Source organism: Pleurodeles waltl, chromosome 10 (assembly GCF_031143425.1).
Source record: "Pleurodeles waltl isolate 20211129_DDA chromosome 10, aPleWal1.hap1.20221129, whole genome shotgun sequence".
NCBI classification, from domain to species: domain Eukaryota; kingdom Metazoa; phylum Chordata; class Amphibia; order Caudata; family Salamandridae; genus Pleurodeles; species Pleurodeles waltl.
Window position 1 is genome coordinate 1,017,980,337 of NC_090449.1, and position 25,983 is coordinate 1,018,006,319.

Sequence of the window (25,983 nt, forward strand, 5' to 3'; positions counted from 1 at the left end):
AAGTGGCTGTGAAAGAGTCTGTCCCTCTGAGGCAGTTGTACATTTACTACAAATCAGAAAGTGGTATTTGAGACAAAAATAGTTTTCTGCTTAAATACTTGAAACAATTGTTCTTGGGGGTATTGATTTTACTTATCCAAAATAAAAAGTCTGTATTTGATAGCCAGGTGCATGTCTGTTTAGAAACGGTCAAGAAATACTTGTTTACAAATAGATACATTTCTGAAATAAATTTTAAAATTTTATTAAAGTAAATATTCATTCTGAATTCGGGGTGATTTTGGTAACCTATCCATCTGCTGCATTTAGTGGGCCTCTGTTAACACCCTTTACTGCACTCTTTTTGCTAACTTTACAAGGACCACAAGGAACGATCCTGGTGCTGCACCTGTGTGCAGCCACCAGTACGAGGAGCGAGCAGACTAGGAAATCAGTGTTGAGGAAGGATAGAGTGGGCTTTATCTATTTATTTGTTACCTATGTATAGCCCGGACCACATCAGAGGAATTAAAAAAAACATTGATAGTAGACATAGTGTTAATTATTCAATATATATTTATATTTTGATGCTACAGTTCTTCAAAGTTGTTGGAGGTAGATCGATCAGACTGTGTTTATTTCTAAAAGGTGAGATTTTACAGTCCACTGAAACAGTGTAACATAAGTCAGTAGAGATGTATGATCTGTTCGGTAAAACTTCCTTCATACCCTTGTTACATGTATCTGGTGTATGTGTTTCATCATCATAATCACTATGATAATAACATATGAAAATAGCTTACTATATTTGCCTGTGCCTTGTTTGTTGATTGCACTTGGAATATGGTGGTATTAGTTTGTGATAGTGCAATATACTGAGGATTACTGAGTAATGGTGAGATCCTTACTAAGAGATTGCTAAATGATGGTACATATCTGAACATGCACTCAGATTAATGAGTAATTTAATTGTGCCCAAGCAGCCACATGTATTATGTAATGATGGGAATCTGACGTGCTGCTCAGTCGAGTGACAATATGGCCAGTCATTCAAGATGAATGTATTCACTGTTCCAAAACGTTTTATTGATTTTATTTTAATTAACCTCCACTATGGGCTAATCAATACATTCAAGTTATCATGAGCGTGTCATTAGGGGGTGCTCCTGTTGGGTATAGGGGTTGTGTAATGTTATAGGAAGAGGTAAGAGAGGATGGGAAGCCACACTCGTCACTCAGGAGGGAAAGGAAGAATTTTGTGGGTTGAGAAGAATCCTTTAAAATAACCCAAGGGGTTCCAAGGGGTTATACTTTCCCTTAGCTAATATCAATCCCAAAAGGGTATTTTTAACCCCAACAATCAAAAAAGGGACTGGTCTCAGTCAAAGACCACCTTAACTTTGATTCTTTAAAGAAAATAAACTCTTAAGAGAAAAAAAGTTGAGGTGGTCTTTGACTGAGGCCAGTCCCTTTTTAGGGTTGAGCGTGCAAGCACTCTAGCCTGCTGTAATCTCTCTGTGGGCTTTTAACCATGCCCACCGCACTCTCATCAGTTTCGTTGGTTCGTGGGCTTGCCTTTTAAAAATCGCTTGATTATATTTGTGAAAGTCATGCATACGTCATGCCTTTTCTGGTGTTTAGCCCTCCTTGAGCGCACCGGCCAACTACTGAAAACATACAAGGCTCCATATTTTCACCATGGTTTCTGGACTACGTTTTCTTTTTATCTCCTACGCAGCGCGATCTCGCTGCACATTTGCCGATACGTTTGACTGCGAGCAAACTTCATTTTAATTTTGTGTGCTCCTTCACGCTCATGGCGTGGCGCTTTAAATCGGGTTGGTTATGTAAAACTATATCACTTTTCATTTTCATTTTATGTGGCAATAAATGTCCCGTTAGGACATTACAACTCTAATAGCTCTAAATCGAACAAATGTGAGACCCATTGCATTGCAAATGCTTGTTGATTGTTGGGGTTAGGTATACCCGGTTGTGATTGATATAGGTGTTGTGTACCTATGAAAGCTTAGGTAGTATCTCACAAGTATTGCATGCCACTTTCTCAGATAAGGAGAGAAGACAGAGAGTACAAAAAGAGAGTGAAGTAGAAGGTAGGGCACATAGCACTGCAAAGAGGTATGGAGGTAGCAGAACTTAACAACATAGTATGACTAGAAGACAGGATAATCATAAGAGCAATGGCAGTAGGATGCCCTCCAGGACCAAGAGCCCCCTTCAGTGACACCATCTCCGACCTCGTAAGCACCCACGCCCTTGCATCTCCAGACTACATCCTCCTGGGAGACCTAAACTTCCACCTGGAAAACAACAACGACGCCAACACCGTTTCGCTGACCACCAACCTCCTCAACTTCGGACTCCGCCAACTGGTCAACACTCCCACCCACATCGCCGGTCACACGCTTGACCCCCTCTTCACCTCAAGCAACCACATCTCCTTCAGCCACACCTCCGAACTCCACTGGTCCGACCATCACTGCGTCCACTTTTCCTTCAAGAGAAACACCGAACACCACCGCATCCCTCTACCGCCTCACCGCCGCTGGAGAAAAGTCACCGAAGACCAACTAACCAGCTCCCTCGCCAAAAACCCTCCACTCGACTCCTCCGACCCGAGCGCCGCCGCCACCAACCTCCATCAATGGATCCTCGACTGCGCCAACACCTTAGCTCCACTCATGAAACCCACCATCAACCAAGGAAAGAAAAAAACAGCCTGGTTCACGGAAGAACTGACCACCTCCAAACGCACCTGCCAGAAGCTCAAGAAGAAATGGATCCTCGAGCGCACACCCGACAACCTCGCCACCCTCAAAGACGCCAACCGTGATCACCACCAACGGATCCGACTCGCCAAGCGCGCTCACTTCACTGAACGCCTCAACAACAACGCCCACGATTGCAAAGAACTCTTCAGCATCGTGAAGGAACTCTCCAACCCGAACGCCAACATCAACGACGTCCCACCCTCCCAGAAACTCTGCGACGACCTCTCCACCTTCTTCCACCAGAAAATCGCAGCCATCCACGACAGCTTCAACAACGCACCTCCGCCAGACCCCACCCCTGACGACTCCGCCCACGACCGCCGCCTCACCACCTGGGCCCAAGTGGACGACGCCGAAACCCTAACAACCATGAATTCCATCCACTCAGGCTCTCCCACGGACCCATGCCCACATCACGTTTTCAACAAAGCCAACACCACCATCGCCCCCAAACTCCGCAAGATCATCAACCTCTCCTTCAACACAGCCACCTTTCCGAACAGCTGGAAGCACGCAGAAATCACACCCCTCCTCAAGAAACCCAAGGCTGACCCCAACGATCTCAAAAACTTCCGACCGATCTCTCTCCTCCCTTTCCCAGCGAAAGTTGACATCAGACAACAAATGGACAACGGCGAAACGTCAGCCCTCATCCTCCTCGACCTATCAGCCGCTTTCGACACAGTCTGCCACCGCACCCTACTGACACGCCTCCACGAAGCCGGCATCCAAGACAAAGCCCTCAACTGGATCTCATCCTTCCTCTCCGACAGAACCCAGAGAGTCCGGCTCTCCCCTTTCCGCTCCAAAGCCACCAACCTCATCTGCGGCATCCCCCAAGGCTCCTCTCTCAGCCCAACGTTGTTCAACGTCTACATGGCCCCCCTCGCAAAAGTGGCCCGTCAACACAACCTCAGCATCATCTCCTACGCCGACGACACCCAGCTCGTCCTCTCCCTGACCAAAGACCCTCTCACCGCCAAAACCAACCTCCACGAGGGACTAAAAGCCATCGCCGAGTGGATGAACAACAGCCGATTGAAGCTCAACTCCGACAAGACGGAAGTCCTCATCCTCGGACGCACCCCCTCGGCCTGGAACGACTCCTGGTGGCCCACTGCCCTCGGACCACCACCCACCCCAGCCAACCACGCAAGAAACCTCGGATTCATCCTCGACTCTGCTCTCACCATGTCCAAACAGGTCAACGCCGTCTCCTCTTCCTGTTTCATCACTCTCCGAATGCTCCGTAGAATCTTCAAGTGGATTCCAACAGGAACCAGAAAGACGGTAACCCAAGCCCTCGTCATTAGCAGACTTGACTACGGCAACGCACTCTACACAGGCATCCCAACAAAAGACATCAAACGACTCCAGCGCATCCAGAACGCCTCCGCCCGCCTGATCCTCGACATACCCCGCCGATGCCACATCTCCCCGCACCTGAAGGACCTCCACTGGCTCCCCGTGGAAAAAAGGATCACCTTCAAACTCCTCACCCACGCTCACAGGGCTCTACACGACACCGGGCACACCTACCTCAACAACAGACTCAGCTTCTACGTCCCCACATGTCAACTCCGCTCTGCCCACCTCGCCCTCGCCATCGTCCCCCGAATCCAGCGCAAGACCTCTGGCGGCAGATCCTTCTCCTTCCTCGCCGCCAAGACCAAGATGTCGCTGAATATAGATTTGGAAGAACTTGGCCCTGGCTTTTGAAATGGGTAAAGTAAAAAGCTTGTGTGTTGAAACAGTCTCTAAATAGCACAGTTTTAAGATTTCTTTCTATTGGAGGTAGTTATTTTCGCCTCTGGCTCCAGATGTGCGGCCAAGATCTTCGTGGATATTTCTTCTTTAAGTATTTTGGGTTCCTGTGGAAGTTGTCAGTGAGACTGCAAGGTCTCGTCAGGTCTTTGCTGTGTAATGCCCTGCTACAATATGCTCCTTTGTCATACATGGAGCTAGTACACGTTCTTTAATGCAGATGAAGTGGGTTTAAATTGACCACTGATTTTGTATTTGTTGCAATTTCCGGGTTTAAATGTTTGGAGGAGGCATAGTTGCAATAATCCAGCTTTGAAAGAATTAATACTCTTGTTGATACAGTGAACTTTGAGAAGTGAACGAGTGACAGATTTTCATAAACATAGGTAACTGGAGCTTTTGATCAGTGAGGCTATCTCTAAACAGAATGACATTTTGTTGTCCAAGATGATTTCAAGATATTTTCAGTTGTGTCGTTGCAGATGAGGGTTGGCCTAAAACCACAGATGGCTTGAGCTGAAGCTTTGGATTAGAGTTAGGCCCATTGTTGAAGATGTTGAATTTCAGAAAGATGAGGACCTCTTAATTATGGTGCAAATTCGAACATAAACTAAGGTTTACTGGGTGATATATTAAATCTAAACCTGCACTAGTGAGTAATTGGGCAATGTAAATATGGATGCAATGTGTTATGGTGCAAATCAGAACTGTGGGGCAGATCAGAACACAGTAGTGACTTTTGACATATGGTGGGCATTTTTCAAGCACTACTCCCTCATATTGCTTGCACTGGTATAATGTTGTCAATTCTTTATTTTTATTGTGGGTGTTCCTGGCCCAGCAGTATGCAACCAAGATGTAATATTCTATTGGCATAACATTAGTAATATGCACCATCTTATGACACTATGACTACTGATGTCTAAGGCCTTGGCCTGTGTATTCTTGCTTCAGCCATCCATTTACATGCTCATTTACCCACTCATGCACTCACCAATTCATCCTTCCACCCATCATTCATTTATGAACTCATAATATACAAATTCATGCACTCAGTCGCTTGCACATTAGTTTATCTGTACCTCTATCTAGTGGTTGACATCACTTTCGCTCACTCATATATGCCCAAACACACACTTGTCCATCAGTGAAGAATCACTTCACCTCTAAAATAACCAGACCTATTGACTTTTGCACAGTTATTTCAGATGTTTGTGTATTATGTGTTTGATTATCACACCACCCAGTGGTTTGTTTTTTTAGAGGAGTAGTAGAATTTTAGGAACCATGGTAAACATGAGGCTTTGTTTTTTAACAAGTGATTCTCTTGATGGGAGAAAAATCTCTCTGCTTCGAAGAAAAAGTGCAGGCTCGTCACATTCTGGGCTGTTCCCACCAAATTAATCAAGCATCCACTACTACAATGAAGGTTGTTGCGGGAAGGTAATTAGTTACATGAGTGGCTTGGTAATTTCGTGATCTAGACCAGATTAACTGCAGCTTTATAACCACAGGCATGCCATTTTCTGGGAAGAAATTATAAGAATACATTTTGTCTGGGTTGTTTCAATGGACTGGGTGTAGTGCTTTCCTCTTATCTAGTTTCTAAGCACTAACATAACACACCAGAAATGCACTTCTGAGGTCAAAGAAGACTTTTATTGTTGTTAATTCTTCCCCAACCCCAATTTTTATGTATGACGAATTAGTAGCTTTCAAGTCCGCATTAATCAAACAAAATATATCAGTTTGCAATATACACAGCAGGTTATATTTATAAGATATTGAATGCAAAGCAAAACAAATACTTCACCGTGTGGGAACTATCTACAGCTTCATCTTTCTAAGGTCTGCAAGCTGATGACCCCTGTCAGCCGCGAGAAAGAGATTCATCTACCCACACGGGATTGCTGGCAGCTGGCGCCAAGCTCCAGCACGAGGTCCGGCAGATTCGAATCTGACCCTCTGCAGCCTGTTACATTCGTTACAAAGGTGTGCCCCCTCCTCTCAGACCTGGGAAACTGAGCAAGCCTTTTGGAGACTGGCCAGGTCTCCAAGACTACTCCTGTTCCCAAGCTCAAGCAGAGAGAACAACACCATGTACCCTCTCTTATCAGGTCTAGTCTACTGTGAGAAAAACATCTTGGTTCAAAAACACAGCTTGGAAAAATACAGCTTGGATTCTCAACTGCAATGTCTAACTCCACGTTAAAGGCAATAGGCAGCTAACCTAAATATCAAATGCAATGTCATGTTAAAGGCAATAGGCAGCTAACCTAAATATCAAATGCAATGTATAATATCATGTCAAAGCCCATAGGCAGCTGAGCTGAATACAAAATGCAATGTATAATATCATGTCAAAGCCAATAGGCAGCTGAGCTGAATACAAAACGCAATGTCTAATATCATGTCAAAGCCAATAGGCAGCGGAGCTGAATCTAATACCATGTCAAAGCCAATAGGCAGCTAAGCTGGATATAAAATGTAATATATAATATCATGTCAAAGCCAATAGGCAGAATATCTAATAGCATGTCAAAGTCAATAGGCAGCTAAATTGAATACATCATGTCAAAGCCAATAGGAATGCAATGTCAAAGCCAATAGGCGGCTAGACTGAACAAAACATACCATGTGCTACTGGTGAACATTGAGCAACTAATATGCGCAGTGGTGAAACACAAAGTCATTGGTCAAAACAAACTCCATCAAATGGCAGTACACTGGGGTACAGGTGTCATTTTGCCCTGGATCAGCAGGATGCACTGTTTCCTTTTAAGGGGTTTTCTCACACAAGCGATTGTCAGTTGGATCTAGGGAAACACTATAGTTCTTAAAATGCATTAAGATGACAAATGAAAGACCAGGACTTGAAACAGTGGGCCTGGCACCTTTAAGCAAAGTGGCAATCCAAGCCCTTGGGTTCTTGTTTTATTATTATCAGTTGTTATGGATTACATAACAAGTCAGCAGAATTATAATTGGTAATGACTCTTGTATTAGAGCTGACCATTTAAAGGGAAAGACAAGCGAAGAACGTTCAAATATATTAATAGGAGAAATGATGGCCACCTATATTATTACAGTGCAAGAGAGATTCTGAAGATAGGGGATCTAATGCAAGACTTGACAAGGGTGCTTAAGAGTAAGTGTGGTAAATGAAAACGGCTAGTAGTTTCGCACTACGCTAAACTAAAAGGGTGGAACTACTATCCAGTTTTAGGCTATTAGAACACAGGGCAAGGCCTGGAATGGGCACAGCTGAGCACAGCACCTTCAGTGGTGGAGTAGGAAGCCAAGTGGGATATCTGTCACCCTTCTATTTCCTAGTTAGTGTTGTAAGATAATTATTCTGTCTTGATAGGTACCAGCAGTGGAACCATGGCTTGCTGGGACATGAGATTCCAGTTACCAATCTCCAGTCACTTCCATCCAGCCAGAGCTCGAATCAGACGTCTTCTCATGCATCCGCTGTACCAGTCTTGTGTCATTGCAGGTGAGCTGAAACTTCAAATATACTCTCTCCGTTTCTGTTGAGCTACTTTCTTTAGGTCGAGCGTGAAGCGCTTTGATCTGTTGTGGACTTTTAACCACACCCATGTAACACCCATCATATTTACTCGTTTGTGGACTTGCTTTTCAGAAATCACTTATTGTCATTGGTAATTGCTTTATGTTTGTCTCGCTTTTGGGCAGTTTTGTTACCGCCTTGCAGACTGCCCCTGTTACATGGATAATTGTACAATTGCCAATATACTTCAACGTAGGCAAACTATTTTTCTTTTGTTTCTCCCCTTTTTGCTGCATGGCGGCCAATGGCGCTCACAGCTCAAACAGGCACAACAGCGTGAACTCGATCGGCGGGATTGAAGCGCTGGTCACATTGTTCATAGTTACCTAATCAGAGTAATTTCTTGTGACTCTCCCCTTAAAACATTTGAAATTGGTAAGTGCTTTACATAAAACAGAAATCGTCAAAGTGAAAGCGTCTCTTCCGGCACAGTGAGAGAGCCGCTATTACAACAGTGGGAGAGCCGATACTACAATATTCACTGCACTCAGGGAAACTCGATCCATAATGCTTTGCAGGGCATTATTTGACAAAAGTTTTTTGCCCATAAATCAGTCTGTGGTAGTCTTAGGACAATGGTACTGCCACCAAAACTTTCAGCACGGCGTGCTCTTTCTTCTACATAACATCTGGGTCCCTACACTTGGTTAGTGTGGGCCCCAAAATAATAACTCCTCCCACCATTCATTTTCTTTTTACGTTCTCTTATGGCTGAAACTTCAGTTTTACAGCTGAGAGAAGTTGTTTTAGAGGCCTTGTTTGTAGCATCATTGCAATAGACTTACTAGCCTTGAAAATGTATAATGCATTACGTCCTCTAGGGACTAAATATTAGTTTACACTGTATTACTTTCCGCTGTTTCTTCCATGGGGTTATGCACTTTAGAGGCTAATAATATGGTTACATGACTGTTGCATCATATTTGTGTTATGATGTTTCGAGCACTCCAGTCTAATGCCAAAAATGTATTTCTGATAAAGGTTTATATGATAATTATATATGTTTTAATAACCTCTCCTTATTACAGTTATGGCCAGAATTCATGCCAATTTAACATCCTCATTACACCATGACTGAACACTCTTGATATGTTTGGGTGACTCTTCTAGTTTATTTCTCCTCTGCGGCTGTCTGGTGTCTTTTGTTTTTGGGGAAATGTTTTAGCTAGCCAGCAACTCTTATGGCAGGGTGGTGAAAGTGATATTGGAATTAGCATGGCAGATTTCAATTAGGATTATAAATCGCAACGTTTTAATTTTTTGCTGCAGATAGAGATAGAAGGGAAATAGAAGGTGCTTTAGTTCTATGCAGGGCCACTGGAATTATATGGTAGAAAAAGACCAAATTATGAGGCAGGGTTGACTAATTTATGTGGCAAGAAAAGTCCTATTATGAATTTACAAAGTCAGTAGCTCTAACTCAAGAAAATGCAAGACCTATTGCATTGCAAATGCTTGTTTTACCTTTCTGGCTACCATACATGGATGCATGGAGCGGTGTCAAATGTATTTGCCAGTGCATCTGATCACATTCGGAATAACAAGGTTTTGGTTTTGACTGCGTGGCAAAGATAGTCTATAGAGAAACATTTAAGACTTTGGTTTTGCAGAGGTATTGAATGTCTATCTTTTCTTGCATCTCCTTTTATATCACTGAGTACAAGTCAGGTCATAGCACGTGGTACAGGCTTCTGCAGGTCAAACTGAGAGTACGGCTAGAAGAATATCCATTCTTGTAAAAAGTCCCTAGATGTGGTTCTAGGTTCCTAGATCTTAGAATGCCCCAGTCATTGTGGCAATTTCAGAAACATCATCACAGCAGGAGAGGCTCTAGGTTTCTAATTGGCCTAGACAAAATGCCACATAATTCTCATGACTTCTGGAATTTTAAGTTACAAAACATTCCCACAATTGCATTAATTATGCCACGCTGTGTAATTATTGTGGTACAAAATTTACCATGAACATGCCAATTGCAGTAAATATTTACCATGAATGCACAGGAACAGAATCTGAGCAGCTGTTCATAGTGCGTTTGTTTTGCGATTTTCTGTGTGCAAAATGAATCCTCGGGTCAGAAATATACACAAGGATGCAATTCCTGCTAAAATACAGATCTAAAATACAAATTTGCATTTCACCTAATTGCAATTAATTTTGCTGAAATTTCACATAATGTCTTGAAAACAAATTACACACATTTTGGACACCCCTGATTTCTAGTTGACTGTTGATAGTCAAATGTATCCCATTCTGAATAACTAAAGTAAGGTAGATCAATGTGTAGGATCTACTTTAAATATTTACCGGCTAGCTAAAGAGGATCAGTTCATTCTGTGTATATAAAATTTTACAAAAACTCCTTTCCTGCTGCCCCAGCAGAATCTAAGAGAATAAGATTGGCAAGAAAGTTTTCTTGTCTCCGTTAGTCTAGCTTTGCACTCCTTGAATGATGTTTTCCTTTGTGTTGTTATACTCACACCTTTTTGGATTTGGCATTTGTGAGTTTACCACTTGGCCTGAAGATTCTTGAAAAGCGTTTGCTCAAACAGTGCAAGGTGGTCAAGATGCTATTAAATATATCTTGGATTCTGGTCTTGCCATAAGCTCTAGCATCCTCATCCGAGGCTGTGCTTGGATGCCTTCCATTAGGGTTTCAGCAGACAAACAAAGTGCTCTTCTGATTATGCCTTTTTAATGGAGCCAAAATGTTTGGTCTGAAAGTAGATGTGGCTCTCCAACCCTTTAAGGGCAGTAGAACTACAGCTCATTCCCTTGGTTTCTTTTCCAGCACACCAATTTCACCAATAATAATGGAGGTATTCAAGGGTCCTTTGCTGTTTTTCAGAGGTAGCCTTCATAGCTTATCCAGTAGCCAGCTCAACATTTTCACGGCTGTAGGCGCAGGGGTGTTGCTAAAGACGCGGCCACCAGCATCGGTACTGCTCCACCTCTTCTTCTAGCACTACTGCCAGACCTCTTTTGTAGCCCCTCTCCTATTACCATTTGTGATTGGCTGGGCAAGGATTCAGCATTGCCTACAGTGCTGAGGCTTGATTACCTCACACCAGTGGGTCCTCCCGATTGTTCAGTTTGGTTAGTCCTTTCCCTTCAGGACAACTCTTCACGTTTCTCCAATTTTCCTAAAGACATCTAAGGGTCACATCAACATTTTCTTCATGGAAGTGGTGATGTTACTCACCAATGGTGTGATCAAGATTGTATACCAGGCGATACAGTGATGCTCTTAGTACTTCCTGATCTCCAGTAAAGCCTGGGGCCTAAACCGATATTTCAGTCCCAGGTTGGTGAACACATTCCTCAGAAAGAAGTTCAATATGAGGTTTTTTACAGAGTGTCTCTTGGCCTTAGTCTTCGAGGACTGGGTGGAGCCTATGGAGTCACAGGATGCAATATATCATGTTTTGATTCGGCAGTCCCATCTCCCGTATCAGTTCCTGCCCTTCGTTGAGGCCATCATGGATACATTCACTCTGAAGGCTTTCCACGTCTGCAGCAAGTCCATGTCCCAGTGTGTGAAGCGATAGCCATTGTTCCAGCCCTGAAGGGTTGAGGCTGCTTGGTACATCATGCATCCTCCTTTTGGATCATGCCTATTGGTCGATGAGGGCCTTGCTCTGGAATCTACGGGCTTAGTGGGTACAGTGCTGGGAATGCCCTAGACGAAGGATCCACATCTCTGATAGGCAGCCTGATACCTTAGGTGGTGGATGATGCAAGTGAATATGGCTAGCAGGACTTTCTTCCCACCACCTACTGATGTGAAACTGGTAACCGACGCAACTTATTTCATTTGGGGAGGACACCTGGCCACTGTGGACAGATACATACACATTTGGAATTGTGGGGCATCCAGCTGGCCCTCAGGAGCTGTCTGCTTTCTGTCAAGGACAAGCTGATCCAGGTGCTGATGATCTGATACCTTTTTTGCTATTATAAGTGAAGTATGGTTGGAGGTTAGATTTTCTAACCATTTGTCGAAAATGCAGACTCAGCGCCTAACTACCAGCTAGAGACAGGAAACCTGGTGGAGGGTATCCCACAAACCCCCTGAGCTTTACATGAGCATGGAGCATTATGGGTAACGATCAGTCCTGTGAGCCACACAGGTTTATTTGTTGTTGATGAGTTCCAAATCTCTTTTTTCTATGAATAGAAACACTCAAGAATACATAGGAGTTTTATTAATATCATAGTCCATTCATTCATAGAGCACAAAATGGGAAGCTGAAACTATATAAACGAACAGACCATTGACAAGAAAAGCAAATAATAAGGAAAGTATTAAAAAGAATTCCTGCATTGTAATGATAGTGCATGATTTCCCTTTGTGGAAAAGGTGAAACCATTCTCTGTCCTTCAACCCTTTTCTTCTTGCCTCTAATTAGGCCTCTCATACCTCAATGGAACAACAGAAGTGTGGTTCTGTATGACTATCTCTGTAATCAGTAACTTTGGCTAGACTGGCTCTGAGGTGCCTGTGGATCATCATGAAGGGTGTTTAAGGGTGTTTAAAGCTTCTGCTTGATCAAGCTCAATCTCCACGAAAGTCAATTTTTCCTCTCTCCCTTTTACTTGCTTGTTCCCAGATTAAATACAATTTTCTGATAACTTTAAAAGGGGTGAACTTATTGTTTCACCTTCACTCAAATTCTATTAAGCGTTATAAACCATCTTAATATGTATAAATGAATAATTGCTGAGCAAGCAAACTAAAGCAAACAAATGTTATTTGGTATACATGTGCAAACAATAATGTTAGACCTGACAGCCTTAGGTTGGTCACCCCTAACTTTGTGCCTGCCTCCCTCCATTTTTTAGATACTGTTTTTGCTGGTTTTAAGACTCTGCACACTTTACCACTGCTAACCAGTGCTAAAGTGCATATGCTCTCTCCCCTTAAACATGGTAACATTGAATCATACCCAATTGGACTATTTAATTTACTTCTAAGTCCCTAGTAAAGTACACTATATGTGCCCAGGGCCTGTAGAATAAATGCTACCAGTGGGCTTGCAGCACTGATTGTGCCACCCACTTCAGTAGCCCCTTAACCTTGTCTCAGGCCTGCCATTGCAAGGCCTGTGTATGCAGTTTCACTGCCAATTCGATTTGGCATTTAAAAGTACTTGCCAAGCCTAAAACTCCCTAAAACTCCCAAGCCTTAGACTGTCCCTAAAACAGTCTTCTCTGATGGACTGCTGCCTTGCTGTTTCCTTGCGGCCTTGCTTCTCTCTGGCTGAGGTGAAGAAGTGCACTCCAAGGGCTTGGATAGAGCTTGTCTCCTGTTCCCTGAAGTCTCAGGACCAAAAGGACTTCATCTCTTCAAGAAGGACTCCTTGTGCAGCGAAATTCGACACACAGCCTGCCAGAAACGATGCAGAGCCGCTGTGAGAATTTCAGAGCACGCCGAACTGGAACGACGCAGCCCAACTTCGCAACGAGAAGATTGACGCAGCGCCAGCGAAGCGACCGGAAATTCAACGCACGGCCCACTGGATCAATGCATTGCTGAGCCGGAACGACGCAGCCCGACTTCCAGAGAGGAATCGACACACCACCTGCCATGTGGTAGAAAATCCGACGCAACGCCCACCGGATCGACGCAGCTCCTGTGACTTCGTCCTGCCAGCACAGGAAATCCACGCACCGTCCCCGGGGCATCTGGAAACCTGGCAAACTGAAGAGGATCCACGACCGAGTGCCGGAAATCGACACACAGCCGTCCCTGCGTGGAAACTAAAGACGCATATCCGTGTGCAGCCCGAGAGATCAATGTACACTCCTTTGTTTCAATGCTTCTCCTCCTTTGCAGGGATTTTTCATGCGAACCATGTACTTTGTGCTTGAAAGAGACTTTGTTTGCTTTTAAAAATTTAAGACACTTTATATCACTTTTCAGTGATAGCTCTACATTTACTTATTGCATCTTTGATGGTTTTGACCTGCATTTATCCAGATAAATAGTCTATATTTTTCTAAACACTGTGTGGTGTTTTTTTGTGGTGCTAGGTGGTATTGTATGATTTATTGCACAAATACTTTACACATTGCCTTCTAAGTTAAGCCTGACTGCTCTGTTCCAAGCTACCAGAAAGTGGGCACAGGATAGTTTGGATTGTGTGTGACTTATCCTGACTAAAATGAGGGTCCATGCTTGGTCAGGGGGTAACCTGACTGCCAACCAAAGACCCCATTTCTAACAAATACTAAATGCAACATGCATTTATAAATGAGAAACATGTACTCAGAGTAAATGAATATATGAAATATAATGGGGACACATAAGCAGAAAATGCCAAGATTATGCCACTACTATATTGTCCTCCAGCAAACAGGGCGGTGTGGAGTTTTCTTTCCTCTGTCTGGAGGACCTGTGGCTGTGGAATTGTGATGCTAGATGAGTGGCTCCCTGACAGCCACTCATCTAGCAGGATCCCTCAACATCAGGGCTGTTGGTTTACCTCTTTTCTACCTCTGAGAAACCTCAGAATCTAGTAGGCTGCCCACTAGAGTTTCCTCCTGTGGGTACCTTAAGGAGCGCATTCCACCCTTGCTAAGACTGTTGCATCTTGTATTTATTCCCACCATTACCACTGATTTCATAGATTTGAAGAAAGGAAGGTGGAACCGAGCACAGCTGATTATAGGAGTTCCATATTGGGCCAGGAGGGTCTGGTACTCTGAACATCTTCCTCTGAGCATTTGTTTTCCACTTCTGCTTCCTATTTGAGGCTTTTCTGTCTTAGCAGCAAGACACGGTATTGCATCTTAATCGTCACAATCTACACTTTCAGTTGTGGAAATTGAGTGTAACCAGCTGAGTGGTTTTGATCTGCTCTCACAACTGAGGTATGCCATTTTGACTGCTTGCCGCCCCTCCACAAAATCAAGTTTATTTAAGCTGTTGATTCAAGTTTTACGCCTGGTGCTAGAAAGGACAAGGACTAGAAAGGACAAGGTGGATCCTCTACATGCTAGATTTTCTGGTGTACTTTTGTTTTTGTTATCTCTGGCCTGCCAAGGGTTTGTTGTGGGCACTCTTAAGGCTTGCTTACTGACTTGTATCTGCCACCTTTCTTCATTTGCCTTATCAGCTCTTGTAATCTTGGGCTTTCACATGTCTTCCCCTGCCACATTCATTCTGCTGCAGTAGAACTTACATTTGGTTCTATCATTCTTGATTTGTGTTCCTTTCAAGCCTTTTCATAGTTGAGTTCAAACTCTGAAGACCTTCTCATTGAAGTCACTACTGTGCATTGTCAGCCAGCTGCAAGCTTCTTCTTTTTAGCCTCAGAATACTACCTTCTCCCTGATAAGCTGTGGTGCTTGGGACATGTGCATTCTTTCTCCAAATAGACATGTCACCTTTCAATGGCTGGCAGTCCAGTAAACTCCCTGAATACTTTCTTCCTTCTCATACATCTAAGAAGAAGGTGAGGAGGCGACAGTTGGATTACAGTAAACCCTTAGTTGCTACTTTGCTTATGACTGTATGACTAAGCAGTATGAGGTGGATGATCTGCTGTTCATTGGGCTCTGTGGTGGGGAGAAAGGAAGAGCAGTCCAGAAAGGAGCCATGGCACAATGGATTGTCCTGTGCATTAAGCTGTGCTGTACTGTTGCCAAAAAGAAGCCTCCTTCTGGTCTTAGGGCTCCTTTCACCAGGGCGAAAGCTGCAACTAAGTCTTTAACTAGGAGCATTCCTTTTTGGACATGTCAGGCAGCCATGTGGGAATTTGTACATACTTTCACCAGGCGTTAATTCATTGATTTACAAGTCAACTTGGAGGGCTATTTTGGACACTCAGTCCTACAAGATGGAAGTCCACTCCTCAGATCCATTTCCTTGAAGAGGGCATTGCTTTGGTATTGATTCACAACATGGGAAACCTGTGGTTAGAAATACCCATCAGAAGGACAAGTTACCCCAGTATTGAAACTTTCATAGATTCACATGCTTGAATCGTTCCCCGTCATCGAGATGGGAGTCCATAGTACCTTATAATAGCAATTCAGTGTTAAGTATGATGCATGAAGGCACTAGGCCCTTCTCTTTAGTAACATATCCTAGTAAATTTAAAAAAGAGACCAAAGATAGGTTTCAGCCAGTCAGCCTGCTTTGCCCTCTAGAACATTCCTGTGAGAAGCTGCAGCCCCTCAGATTTTCTACCACACGTCATGCTAGGGAGTCACCACTAAGCTCTGCTCAGTCACACCTTTTCAGAGTTAATTCTGGGAATGTTTTCCTACATTTCTCTACTTCATCAGCTGTCTCTCTTACACCAGAGATTGTTATTTGTGTTCTGTCTGATTTGGTAATGCTCTTTCTGGTAGATACTCTTTCCTAACAACAAAATACTCACCAGCCATCCTCCTCCCCGTTTCTATGGAGTGGAATTTCATAAAATAATAAGGTTTCAAGTTATATTTGCACATTCCTAGTTTAGGTCAGCATATTAGCTATGCTTCTTGTCTAAGGGCATGGACGAGAATGATAAATAAACTGATGTCAGTGCCTGTGATGGAAGTCAGTGGCACCACCTTCCGACATGCATGAGCTATTCCAAGAGTTTCTGGACCCAGTCTGAAATCTGTGGTGGTTCATAGGGTGCGGAATCTGCAGTTAGATTGAGTATCCACCAGAAAGAGCATTACCAAAGGTTTCTGGTATAACCTCACACCATATTCCTTCCTCCATCTGACCAAGGTCTATAGTAGCGAATTGGGTCAGCAGAGCAACAAGCCCCCACCCTCACTGAAATCTGACCTTGGCTTTTAATCTTGGAACTTTACAGTAGCAGACCAGCCAGGCATGCTTAGTTGGGTACTGCTTCCACATCCAGTTCCCCAGAAAGAAGATGGGTCCATGAAGATTTGGCATGAAGGTAGGATGAATGGGCAGAGCTGACACACCTGTCTTCTGCCACCTCGGCTACAGCTACAGAAACAAATTCACTACCCTATACCCATAAACGGACACTGTACTGAAAGTCCATCCCCTTTGCCAAAAATTGTCAGCAGGTAGGAATCAATTTAGAGACATTGCAGGCATCAGATCCAGAAACTTTAAGAAACTCAGGTAGGTAATCTAGAGCAACTGCACTCCGCCAACAAAGAGTTCATATTGAAGCAAATCTCCATTTGACATCTTCTTTAAACACCAAACTCCTGCAGAGTCACTGCTGCTCTAAGTACCTTGGTGTAAATGATTGTAGTTCTTCCACAGCTGCAGAAAATTTGGGCCACCAGAATCTAATTTTAATTATCGTGTTGCAATGCTAGATCTACATGTTTATTAAGGATGTTGCTGGAAGTGGTCAGAAGTAAGGTATTTTGCAACTGTGGGAAAGTGCCCCTTTTTTTTTAGATGGTCACCCCCACTATTTGCCTGGTATTTGATGCAGTTTTGACCGAAAGTGCACTGCGTTCTGCTGACCGGGTCCCCAGCGCCAGATCTCTTTCCCTAAAACTGTACAATTGTTTCCCAATTGGCAAAATACCTTTGGCCTCCTTTTAAGTCCATAGTTGGTGGCACTCCTGGTACCTAAGGCATGGTCTGCCACTTGTATGGTGCCATCCTCAGAGACCCCTCACCTGGAACGCACAGACTGACATTGTAGGCTGCGTATCTCGATGTAGCTAAAAGTGAAAACACGACATAGCACACCGCCTGTGCACCATGTCCCTTAACAGTGCGTGCAGTACAGCCCTAAGGCAGGTTGCACTATATTACATGCGAGGACATATCTGCTTGAGCAGATATGCCCCTGCTATGTATTTGTCAATTCTTAGACCTAGTGAGTGAGCAGAGAAGCTGTTTGAAGTACATGTGCTGGACACTGGTCAATACGAATCCCCCAGCTACATAATGGCGTCACTGAAAATAGCTATGTTTGGTATCCAACATCTCGTATTAATAAACCCTCACTGAAGCAAGTGATGGGTTTATCAGTACATGCACCCAGAGGGCACCTTACAGGTGCCCCCCTGAAAACCTACCAACTACCTGTATGGGACTGACTAGTTTTAGCCAGTCTGCCAGAGGCAGACACGAGTTTGACCTCCTAGGGTGTGGGCCTGTGCTCTTGGAAGGTCAGTCACAAAGCCTGCCTTGTGAGAGGTGTTTTACACACCCCACCCAACAGGAGGACCCATACATTTGCATTCCAAAGCAGGGGGCTTCAAAGAGGCCCACAGCTCTTGGTATGCAAATCTGGCTTCACTCACATGATTGATGCCAACCTCTGCCCCAGGGCCCCTTTGGCACCTGGGCCTGCGGAAAATTACGGGAGGTGAGCTGCCCAAGGTGGACACAACTTTTAGAATTCTTGGTATTCCCAGATTTAGGAACCCTGGGACAGGGTTATGCCCCCTTCACACAGGAAGTGGTTGAATAGGGGATCTAGTGGCCCCAGGGTTAATTAGCTCATTGGCTTCTACCCTGTGCTCCCTGGAATGCCACTAAATGCAGTATTTAGTGGAGCCCCTGACATCAAGAAATTAGATTCCTGCTGACCTAAGACAAAGGACACTGAAATGCCACAAAAGCAAAGGAAGAAGCACCTGACCTGGACCTAGCCTTCCCAGCCTGTCCACTGCTCTTGCCGAAATGCGCCAAAGTTGACTCGTCCTGCAGGTGTTGTGGCTCCAATGGCTGGACTGCCTGCCTTAAACAAATACCCAGGAACCCCCGTGAAGCAGTTCTTGCAGTCACCCCAAGACAAACTGCGAGGACTCTGGCCTGCCAAAAAACCCGTCACCTAAAAGCACCTCTGCACTCGTGCCACACGGACCAAGTTGAAGTGGACCAATGGTGCTAACTTGGTCCACCACCCCTTCAGAAAGGAAGCCTACTGTGGACTTGCCCACTGTGGACCCCCAGACGTCGCCTGCAGCCTCTGACCGCAGGCTCCCTCAACCACGAGTGCTCCGGTGGAGAAAACCCCAACACCTAAATACACCTCTAGACCCGTCACCTTGGACAATGGAGAAGAGGACCTGAGGTGCCTCCACGTCCCTGGACATCTCAAGATCGGCACCCCCTTGTTGGTTCCCACCGACTGGATCCCCAGTCCTCATTTGCAGTGTCTTCTCAACTGGATCAATCTCCATTGAGTAACATTGGGCACTCAATGCCATACTAACCCTCTTTACCCGGCCACTCCAGTGCTGCCCTATGTGGCCTGTTGGTGTGGTCTAAACCCTTGCGCAATACTTACCTGAGGTTGCTGTACTGTACCAGTTTTGCCGTCTTTGTTTTCCCCCATAGGATAACATTGCAGCTTCCAGAAATTGGACTGTCAAAACTGTCAAGATTCTTCTTACAAAAATATAAATACCTGAACGAATTGATTCTGGTGCCAAAGCACATATAAAGATGCTTGTTATTTTTGTAAATTAGTGTGGATCTCCTTCTTGGTCATGTGTCTCATTTATTGACACTGTGTATTTGCAAATGGCTCACACTCCTCTCTGATAAGCCTAAGGCTTCTCAACCAAACTAGCCCCTAAAGGAGCACCTTGGGATTGCTGGAGCAAGCCCCTATCCAATAGTTAAGGGAACGCCCGGACTCATTGCATGATATACCACATTTTGATATATCATATAAAGAGCCGGCTTTCTACAGCGACCATCTTGGCAGAGGCATTCTGATTCCCTGTAATTAGACCTCATCTTGTTTTGTTTGTGGATATACATCAACAAACTTTAGATTACATCTATAATCTATATGTGGGTTAAAATGTCCTGCAAATGGATGCCTTTCTCTGATTGTGCTTGATAAGAATTTTTAATAGTCTTTTATGATCTCCTGACTGTTACTCTTGTGATAACAGCTGTTCAAGGCAATAATGAAGTTTCTATGTGGGATATGGAGACAGGAGACCGGCGTTCCACCTTGTGGGCTAGCAGTGCTCCTCCACTTTCTGAAATGCAGGTATTATTCTTTTTCTTTATGTACGTTCCTGACTTAATTCTGCTTAATATAAAATTTTAATAAAACTACAGTATGTTCTCTTGTTTTGATGATGATTTTTACTGTCACTGTTCTGATTTCCGTGACCATTATGCACTATGTGAATGGGTTAAATATCTGTAGAAGCTGTTTCACTTGTTTCGTTGATGCAACCAGAGTCTATTTGTCTTGCTGAATTTCGTTTCTGGGCATGGCACAGCAAATAATGAGATTCCATCTCTTCCTAGAGCATCCAGTTTCCAAAACATTTATGGCTAGATTAGGGGGTAAGCGATCCAGTGTTTATAACTCTATTATATCACCAACCTGTTTTTTTTAACATAGGTTGCAAGGCAGTTTATGTCTTTGTTCAGTGGAGAACCATTAAATCATTTTCTGACCTCTGTTCTAATGTGTTAATGCGTGGCCCTGTTGATTTGTGGTCAAGCAGTTTAAACCTCTGACCTTGTTGCTTGAAAAATGTTGGGCATAAGATTGGTATTGATTAATATGAATTTGATAACAACTTACACAGATCATTAAAAAAAATATAAATTTGAGTCATTAACAATAGTACAAAAGGTATATGCTTTCATATGATTTTTCACATATAATTTATGTACACTTCCAGTGAATTTGAAACATTAATGGTGAGCCATCTCTCTGTGAACTAACACTGCTAAAAAGTTTACATTTCCGGGTGGGTCGGTAGTGGGGGAGAGTAAAGGGGACGTTGGTCGTGTCCCAAGATGGCCGTTGTAGCATCCGGCACTAGCTGGGTTTTCGTCTTATCTGCCAACTGAGACAAATGCAGCGATGGGTATGATGCATAGGCTTAGTGGTAGTGGTGGATGCCACACCGTGCACACAGGCTGATCTGAGTTGGAATTTAGGCAACTCTTCAGCGAGCCTTTGAGAGACCAAACAAGTGTGCAGAGTAACACGTCAACAGTGGTGTCAAGGCCTACGGCAACACCCCTGAGGTGTGAAAGGCCAGCTATAGCTGGGATGGCACCATTCCTGGAGAGGACAAAGCAAGCAGTTGTGTTGTCCTGTGGCGGGCTGGAAAGAGCATTAAAGTAAGGGGTTTACGGCATGTAAGCATATGACAGCGAGAATCCAGCAAGAACACCAGTGAGCATGACATAAAGGGAAGCGGGCACAATGGTGACAAATAAGAAAATGAAAGATTTCTTCCAGTATGCGCAAGTCTGCATCCAAAGAGAGACTAAGTCAAGGGCATCAAGAGGGGTGAATACCTGTTGTCGTGCTCAGACTTTAAAACAGAAGTTCTGGAGACAATTGGCTTTGTTGAAACTGTTGCTAAATCTAAGAAGCAGCTGAGCGACCTTAAAAACAGAGTAGTAATGATGGAACAGAAAACTGAAAACTTTTAACTTCAGCACCAGGGAGGTTGGTACTCATCCATGAGAAAGTTTGATTAAGTCCAGAAATATTCAGTGTGTTGAATCCCAGTGCCAAGTGTATCAATGGGATACGTTGAATAGAGAAAATTTGTGACATTACTTGCCACATTGCCTGCACACTACAGTTGAACCCAGTGCCACAGTATGTGTGTGATATTGCAGTGATGCGCATTACATCTCCAGCAAAGGTCATTAGGTAGCAAATCTGAGCTGTGCAGTCTCATCAGGGACCAGTACCTTGAGTGGAGTATTTTGAAGTACAAATACATCACCTCTTAAAGTACTCTTGTGTGAGTCCATCAAGTCTGCCCATTCTGCTTCATTATAATCTTTGTGTAGTATGGCCTTCTATTAGGTCTAGTAGACTTCTCTGTGGCTTTAGAGTATGTGTTTACCATAGACAAAGTGTCCCTGAAACATGGTGTGTCTAATTGTATTGCAGGAACTCTGGAGTTCTAGAAGAGAAGGGCCCAGTCGGTTTAGAAGACAACTGCACAATTGTCTGTACGCCAAAGCTGGCCTTCTGCCAGATCAAAGTCACGTCATAGGTCCTTAAAGTCTCTAAACTCCCCATTGGACAACAGTTGGTCTGGTTTCATAATACCACTTCTTGTCCGTCCTAACCCTCAAAGGTTTTCCTTTTAGTTTTTAATCCAGCATTTACCCACAATGGTGCCAAAGAGTGGACAAGGGGGTCGGTTTGGAGAGGGTTATAAGCTTGTGTTTCCACTGTTAGCATGCAATTTATTACAGGGTTCGTATTTGGTAATGTCTGTGAAAGATAACTACATACTGGTAATATGGTGTCAGCACAGTGAATGAGATGCCTCTCACTGTTGTCCCACATGGGCTTATGTAATGTTTTGGGCATATATTAGGCTAGTTGAGGCAAATGCTGTGCATAGTAGTACATTCTCATGTGGGGAGATTCATAGGTCTTCAATAGCAGTATATGGCCCCAGTATTTCTGGTTTTAGTCTGGGCTTGGATCGGCTACAGAAAAACTATTTAATATTGAAATGGGATGCTTTAACTTTTCATGTTTTATTACCAATGGGAGTATATTGAAAAAGTAGTTGTAGCAAGGCACCTCAGTCATTTTCCCTACTTCTACTCTGCCCCACATTAATAAATTGAGTCAAGTCCATTGCACAAAGTTGGAGGCCATTTGTCATGCTGAGGATTTAGGTTGTGGTCGGTTACATTTTCCAGCCCTCTATTGACCATCATTCGCAGGTACATTAGGCCTCTCAGAATCCATCTCCTAGGGTAATCATGAAGACAGGCCGTTGTTGCATGTCCGGTGAAGGAGTAGCACTTTGCATTTATCCCAGTTGATCTGATACCCACGAAAGCAGGAGAAGTCCTGAATGAGGGGCATAACTTCAAGAATTGAGACAGATGGTTCAGCCCAGCTCTTTTGAGGGTATTGAAAAGATGTCTTCTGTCTACCCTGTTAAATACCTGCTCCTCATCCTACAAGTGGGGTAATGCTAGTTTTCGGTCATCTCTGAAGGTCCACAAAACATGAGAAAAAGTGTTCATGTGATTACTGGATGTTCTGTCAGGTACAAAACCAACATGAAATTCATGGACCATAGAGAATGGTACCAAGGTCCGTCTGGTGGTCAGGACCTTTGCTAGGATCTTTATGTTAATATTGATAAGTGAAATGGACCTGTATCTTGGGCAGTCAAGGTGATTATTTTAAGGTTTAGAGAGTAGTGATATGATTGATTTGTTAGAGAGGTGCTTCAGAGATCCTAAGGACTTTGCTTCCTTGGATGCCTTATTCAGCAAGAGACCAAGCAGGCTTCTTTTGTAAAATTCCCCTGGGTATCTCTTTTCCCCAGAGGAGCAGCAAGTGGGTAACGCTGATGAACCTTCCTAGATCTCTTCCTCGGTTAGTTCCCCTTTAAGGAGTCCAGGCCCCCTGCTGATGGGGAAGTGATCTTCAAAAGTTGTAAATGCTCCTCTTCCAAGACTGCAGTGTTTAGTTGGTGGGGACATAAGAGAGATTCATAACAAGAAGCATATTTCTCCACAATATTTACAGAATACGTCAGCAGATCGAAAGCAGCACCAGCAGCGTAAAGGAAATCTTAGCCATTATGAAAGCCAAACCCCACAAGAGTCACCATCTAACAAGACCTCTGCACTTAGCTTTCTTCTTTCTTCAACAAGCTTCCCAACATCTTTGACAACATTGAGCCCTATCCAGATTCATCTGCCCTAGCAACCCCCCTGTCTGTCACCACCAACACCGAGAGAGACACCTTGACCGCCTAGCCGACCATCACCACTCAAGAAATTGCAGCAGTCATGCAATCTATGTACTACAGAGCACCCTCAAACTCCTGCCCTCACCATATCTTGCAAAAGACCTGGACTCCATCAGCACAGTTGTGACCTTGACTCTGAATTGCTTGATCAACATAGCCAACTTCCTGGATACCTCAAAATATGCCTCAGTACTCCCCCTCCTGAAGAAACTCTCAGCCGACCCGAAGATGGTAGCCAATTACCACGTACCTCAACCAACAACTACCTCCTCAACATGACTCATTCCCGATTCAGACCCAGCCACAGCACTGAGACTACCCTCATCTTCACCACGGATGACGTTTGACTGATTGTGGACAGGGCAGATAATACATCCCTCATCTTACTGGATCTTTCTGCCACGTGTGACAGTCTCCCACCCAATCCTCATTCAGTATCTGAATAAAACTAATGTCCAAGGCTCTGCTGGGTCTGCTCCTTCCTTGCAGGCTGCATCAAGTCAGTCATCTTGTTTCCTTTCATGTCGGCTACTGCCAACCTCATCTGTGGTGTTCCACAAGGATCATTGCTCAGCCCCACAGCTCCATAAAACCCTACTTGCCAGCATCATCCGTGCCCACTGAGTCAAAATGATATACTACGCAGGCTGAACACACTCATCCTCCAGTAAAACGACGGACATCTCTACCAACTTATTTACCTGCATGTCTGAAGTTGCCAGATGGATGAAAACCAGCTGCCTCAAGCTCAATACAGACAAGATACAAGTAGTAATCTTCAGCTAAAGCAACTCTCCATGGGACTCCACCTAATGACCCACTAGACGCGGACCTACACCCCACCTGGAAGCCCATGCAAAGTACCTCAAAATAGTAGTCAACAGCCAGCTCGCTATGACCGGCCAAGTATACACAGTCTCTGCCTCCTGCTGCAACACATTCAAAACGCTTTAAAAGATTTTTAAATGACTTTCCACCATCACCCACAGATCCTTCACTCAAGCTCTCATCATCAGCAAGTTGGACTACAGCAACAAGTACAAAGCTTTGCACAACATTGGCCCTACCTATTTTAACAATCCCATAAACCTCCATAAACTTTCCAGACACCTCTGCTCAGTCAGACTCCTGCTTGCACATCCCCTCCATAAGCATAGCCAGATCTGGTGGTCTTGCATTCTCTGACCTCACTCACAGAGTCTGGAACGACCTGCCAATGCACAATACAGCCTCCTCCTCAGTTCTTGAATTTAGCCTGCGCAGCTCCTGCTTTCAGCATTAGGATACTTTCCTGAGTGAGTTGTGTGCTCTGCAAATAAACATAACAGTTGGGTGACCAGTAATAGGCCCTCTTCCTGCCACCTTCACAGTGGTCAAATTTCAATTTAGCCAAGGCACGTTCCGCTGCTTGGGTGTAGAAAGTATTTGAGGCTAACATACTGACTTTTAGCTTGTTTCAATGTCCATTTTGAGACTTCACTAAAGACTATCATTAGAGCCCTCATTTTGTGTTCTCTTTAAAGTCTCTTATTCTCAGCAATATGTTTTGCCATGGTAGAGTCCCTCATCATATTGCCTTACCATGTGGCCTTCCCAGCTAACCAAAGCACCTAAGTAGAGGGAACAGAATCAGAAATGATATTGATACCCAAGTAATCCAGTACATCACCCCTCAATTTCTCTTTCTCATCTGGCGTTCTGTATTTGGTTGCCCTCATTTGCCAGAATGCATGGCAGAGCCCAACCAATCCCATTTTAGTTTCGAGGATTTGGAAGCGGAAAGGTGCATCTCTTGGAGTAATACAATATCTTCATTTTTCATAAATAATGAATGATTCTCTTCTGTTTTATAAACATTGAAACCACTCACATTGATTGACAGTACGTTCAAAGATTTTGTCATGGGAGTGGGAGTAGGAGGGTTCATCTTGAGAAACCAAAGGTACTGGGACTAGCAGACAACTATGTATACCAGTGATTAAGGTTTGTCAGATAGCTGACAGAGGATTGACGACAGGGCCCAAGGACGTTGCTGAGTTAATGGTGGGGTAATTGTATTCACTCGGTCATCTGTTTAAATGTCCACTTCGGATCAGTGTCCAAGTAGGTTGATGGGGTCAGTTACATATAGAATGCACAGGAGGGTAAGAAATACAGGAAAGTAAGAAAGTGGAATCTGAGTTGGTG

At 44.0% G+C, this 25,983-nt stretch overlaps 1 protein-coding gene across 2 annotated transcripts in view; it reads left to right on the forward strand.

Moving 5' to 3' along the window:
• The window catches only part of PIK3R4 (phosphoinositide-3-kinase regulatory subunit 4), a 148,236-nt gene that overhangs the window by 96,406 nt on the left and 25,847 nt on the right, over positions 1 to 25,983 (forward strand). For both annotated transcript variants that reach the window (XM_069211927.1, XM_069211928.1), the window contains 2 exons: positions 7,903 to 8,034; positions 19,969 to 20,069. In XM_069211927.1, coding sequence (XP_069068028.1) covers positions 7,903 to 8,034; positions 19,969 to 20,069 — 233 coding nt within the window. The remainder of the gene's footprint in view (positions 1 to 7,902; positions 8,035 to 19,968; positions 20,070 to 25,983) is intronic.